The sequence below is a fragment of the Dioscorea cayenensis genome, chromosome 15, assembly GCF_009730915.1.
Source record: "Dioscorea cayenensis subsp. rotundata cultivar TDr96_F1 chromosome 15, TDr96_F1_v2_PseudoChromosome.rev07_lg8_w22 25.fasta, whole genome shotgun sequence".
Lineage (NCBI taxonomy): Eukaryota > Viridiplantae > Streptophyta > Magnoliopsida > Dioscoreales > Dioscoreaceae > Dioscorea > Dioscorea cayenensis.
Genome location: NC_052485.1, coordinates 22,371,400 through 22,375,604, shown reverse-complemented (window position 1 = coordinate 22,375,604; position 4,205 = coordinate 22,371,400). Strand labels below are relative to the sequence as shown.

Here is a 4,205-nt window from a genome sequence, read left to right as displayed (position 1 = left end):
TATTTAATTATTTATTTGAAATTAAATATGAGAGAGAAATGTGAAAGATATAAATCAAGGATAATTTAAAAAAATAACTAATATTTTATAAAATTTTGTAAAATAACTAATTTTATTATAACATGAGATTTGGTTAACCATAATAGATAAAAAAAAAAAAACGGAAGAAGGAGGGAGTATAAAATGTTCGAGGTCTCATCGATGATGTAAGTTTGAACCCCGTTTGTGCACTACATTTGAAGAGAGAAAAAAAAACATTTGGCTAATATTAGAACAGGGGTCAATTATGAAAGAGAGGGTGTTCAACATAATTTCAACTAAATCCGGGAGTTTTTCGTAAAATCACACCTTTCACTATAGCTGAAGTTCCGTACCATTCGTTGTCTTTTGTGTACCTTGGAACATGACGCCAATCGATCTCGTCACGCCGGACCCTGCATCTAAAAAGACGAAAATACCCCTCGCTCCCTTCTCCTTCATGTCCGGCGCCGGCCAAGAGTCCGACACCCTCCTCCCCGCCCGATCGATCGGCGATGATAACTCCTCCCGAGAGAAGGCCTTTGATGCCCGCGAGAAGATCGCCATTCCGGTCTCCGACGAGGACCCGGACGGTGACTCAGTCCCTTCGTTCTCGTGGCGAAAGCTATGGCTTTTTATGGGACCGGGGTTTCTCATGAGCATCGCTTTTTTGGATCCTGGGAACCTGGAAGGAGACCTTCAGGCCGGAGCGGTGGCGGGGTACTCGTTGCTGTGGTTGCTGCTCTGGGCGACGGCAATGGGGCTCATGATCCAGTTGTTGTCGGCGAGGCTTGGGGTGGTGACTGGGAGGCATCTAGCGGAGCTTTGCAGGGAGGAGTATGAAGGGTGGTCTCATGTGGCGCTTTGGATCATGGCGGAGCTGGCGCTCATTGGGGCTGATATACAGGAGGTGATTGGAAGTGCCATTGCGATTAAGATATTGAGCAATGGGGCGTTGCCGCTCTGGGCCGGCGTGATCATCACGGCTTCCGATTGGTGAGGCATTTCATTTGCGTTTAATATTGTTGTTATTTTTGAATGATTGTTGTTAATTTGAGATTAAAAATGTGGTTGTTTTGGATTCATTTGCGTTGATTTCTAGGATTCAATTGGGAAAACTTTAGCTTCTGTTTTCCCAAATGTTTGCAGAAATCTTTATTTTGTGGGGACAATCTAAAAGTTCTATTTTTTGGATGTTTGGATGAATTTGATTATTGGTTTTTATATTCAGTGTAGAAATTTTAAGTTTTGCCTGGATTTTTGCTAAAGTCAGGCGTTTGAGGTGAAAGACTTAATCATAGGGAAAATGAACTTATACTTTTATTTTTAATATATTGAATGAATATCGGGAATTTGTGCCTCTTTACTTGGTTTCTAGATTATGTTGCACTTCCCATTGTGGCTGCTGCTTTGTGTTGTTCACTTGCTTGTCTTTGAACTATCTCCTTTCAAGTTATGAAAATTAGTTTTCTTTGTGAATTGGAGTTTATGCATTTCTTTTTCATTTGCAGCTTCATTTTCTTGTTCCTTGAGAACTATGGGGTGAGGAAACTAGAAGCTGTGTTTGTTGTTCTCATTTCAACAATGTCTGTTACCTTTACTTGGATGTTTTGTGAGACCAAACCTAGTGGGAAGGAGCTTCTACTTGGTAGGTATTCCATTGCGCTGCCATCTCTTATTACATTCCGCTTAGATCTTTGCCAATCATGTGTAATTTTAGTGTCTTTTACCAGGTATTTTAGTTCCAAAACTGAGCTCAAAAACCATAAGGCAGGCAGTGGGAGTTGTTGGCTGTGTCATCACACCCCATAACATGTTCTTGCATTCTGCTCTTGTCCAATCAAGAAGGATTGATACCAATAAGAAAAACCGTGTCCAAGAAGCGATAAACTATTATTCTATAGAGTCAACAATTGCCCTTGTTATCATGTTCACTATAAATTTGTTTGTCACCACAGTTTTTGCAAAGGGCTTTAATGGCAGTGAACAAGCTCATACTATAGGCCTTGAGAATGCTGGGCAATTTCTGCAGAATAAGTATGGGGGAGGGCTATTTCCGATTCTTTATATATGGGGAGTTGGGTTGCTGGCAGCTGGGCAGAGCAGCACAATAACTGGTACTTATGCAGGACAGTTTATTATGGGAGGATTTCTCAATCTTCAACTAAAGAAATGGGTCAGAGCATTGATCTCGAGAAGCATTGCCATTTTGCCAGCAGCAATTGTAGCACTATTTTTTGACACATCAGAAGCTGCATTGGACATTTTAAATGAATGGCTGAATGTTCTTCAGTCACTTCAGATCCCATTTTGCTTGATTCCTCTTCTCACTTTGGTATCTAAAGAAGAACTTATGGGAGAGTTCAAAATTGGGCGCGCCACCCAAGTAAGTTTACCACATCTCAGTCCACCACTTCTGCTTTCATAGCTCTTGCATATCTACTTGATGACATAAAATTTTATGTTTAATTCTTACCCAACAACTTAATCATCTAAGATTTCTGTATGAGGATGAATATGCTTGCATTTTGATTTGGAAGTTGATAGTAATAGTTTAAGAATGAGACCTGAAGTTAAAATAGCAAAGCAGAAGATCGGATATAATTCATGTAATACAAATAAAAATGAGCCCGATTAAGGTTGAGCCCTGGCCTGTGTCTAAGCAGGTAGTTTTTCTGTTTTGAACCTATACTACATAAGAAATTGTTATTCGATAATTTTGAACCCTAATAATATGTCAGGCAATTCATGAACATATATGCTGGCAAAGGTTAAATTATATGCTTGTCATTTCTTAGATTCTTTAGGAAAAAAACTGAGCAATCTTAATTCCATGTTCCAAAAGATTTGATAAGCTTGCTATGATGGATCTTTTATGTTGATTCATCAATTGCTGACCCACCCATGTTTGGATCTTTTCAATGATTTTATACTGTAATCTCCCAACTTTTCCTTCAGAAAAGTGGCACAATATTGTAAATATTTTTATTGTATTCAGGTTTCAATCAAAAATTTTTTTTGGACAAAGTGGGCAAGCCACAGTTAGGGGCATACGCAGGCTTTCTAAATATACTGCGTCTCCTCACCTTGTGGCTTGGATTTGGACCCCTTGTCTTTGCCTGCACACAAGGGATCCGGATCCAATAAGCGATGAATGTCGTTGGCAGATCCAAACATTTTCGGTTGTGATTTCCTTTGGAGTAGTGTATTCATCTGTAGTGGTGTTCAAAATTTAATCTTCACCTTACACTGCAATCCATTTGTTTTTTCTTCTGTGTAGATGGTCGCATGGACTGTTGCCACACTGCTTATTGTTATCAATGGGTTCATTTTGCTGGAATTCTTCTCTTCCGAAGTACATGGCATGTTTCTAGGTTCAATTGTCTGTTTGGTCATAGCTGTATATGTTGCATTTGTGATTTATCTGATTATGAATGGCGGTCTTCTATCTACTCGAGTTTTGGCAACCTATAGAAGATTGATGCCCATGAGAAACTGAAAATAGGTTTGGCACCCTCATGTTTGGAGGATTGATTATAAAGCTGTGCAGTAAGTAAAGTAGACCATCCAGTTGGTTCTTATCAAACTGTCAAATCATGACTGATGCACCTCCATTGATTCAGTGGATTGCCTTCCTTGTGGTCGACAAACGCAGTGTCTATTTGGTAACATCTTCAGAAAATTCTTCTGATCTATCTATTTTTACTTAAAAATAGTAGTTTTACTGTCTTTTTCTTCAAACGAGGATCATTTTTGTCATGTGGAGAGTGTTCTTGGAAAAGAAATGCTACCAAACAAAAACAGAGCAAAGCACTCTGTTATATGTATGTAACTGGGCCTGGTTCTGTTTAAGCAAGATTTATGGCCCTATGGTAAATGCTAAATATGTTTCTGTGACATTAATTCAATTTACTTTTTGGATGGTTTCTCTTCTAGTGTTTCTTTTTTCTCAGTGGCTCAACTCAACCTACTTGCTGTGTCTGTTTGTGTAACTCCGGTAGTGCATCATGTTGAAATTTATCAAATTTACCCTGCAATAAGTCAATCAGATAGCTTTTCCAATATCTTGTCACAATATGTTGCTTAAAAAAAATTTCTACAGCCTTATCATGCATGTTTACAGCATAGTCTACCATTTATCTATTCAGATGGTGTGCATAATTATATATTATATAAAAAGTTACTTG

The 4,205-nt window shown here is 38.7% G+C and overlaps 1 protein-coding gene across 1 annotated transcript; it reads left to right on the top strand.

Moving 5' to 3' along the window:
- Positions 1–405: 405 nt before the first annotated feature.
- On the top strand, positions 406–3,926 carry LOC120276809 (metal transporter Nramp2-like). The gene is made up of 4 exons (XM_039283523.1): positions 406–1,014; positions 1,530–1,666; positions 1,752–2,404; positions 3,299–3,926. The coding sequence occupies exons 1-4, from the start codon at positions 479–481 to the stop codon at positions 3,515–3,517; spliced, it is 1,545 nt and encodes a 514-aa protein (XP_039139457.1). The 5' UTR covers positions 406–478; the 3' UTR covers positions 3,518–3,926.
- Positions 3,927–4,205: the final 279 nt, after the last annotated feature.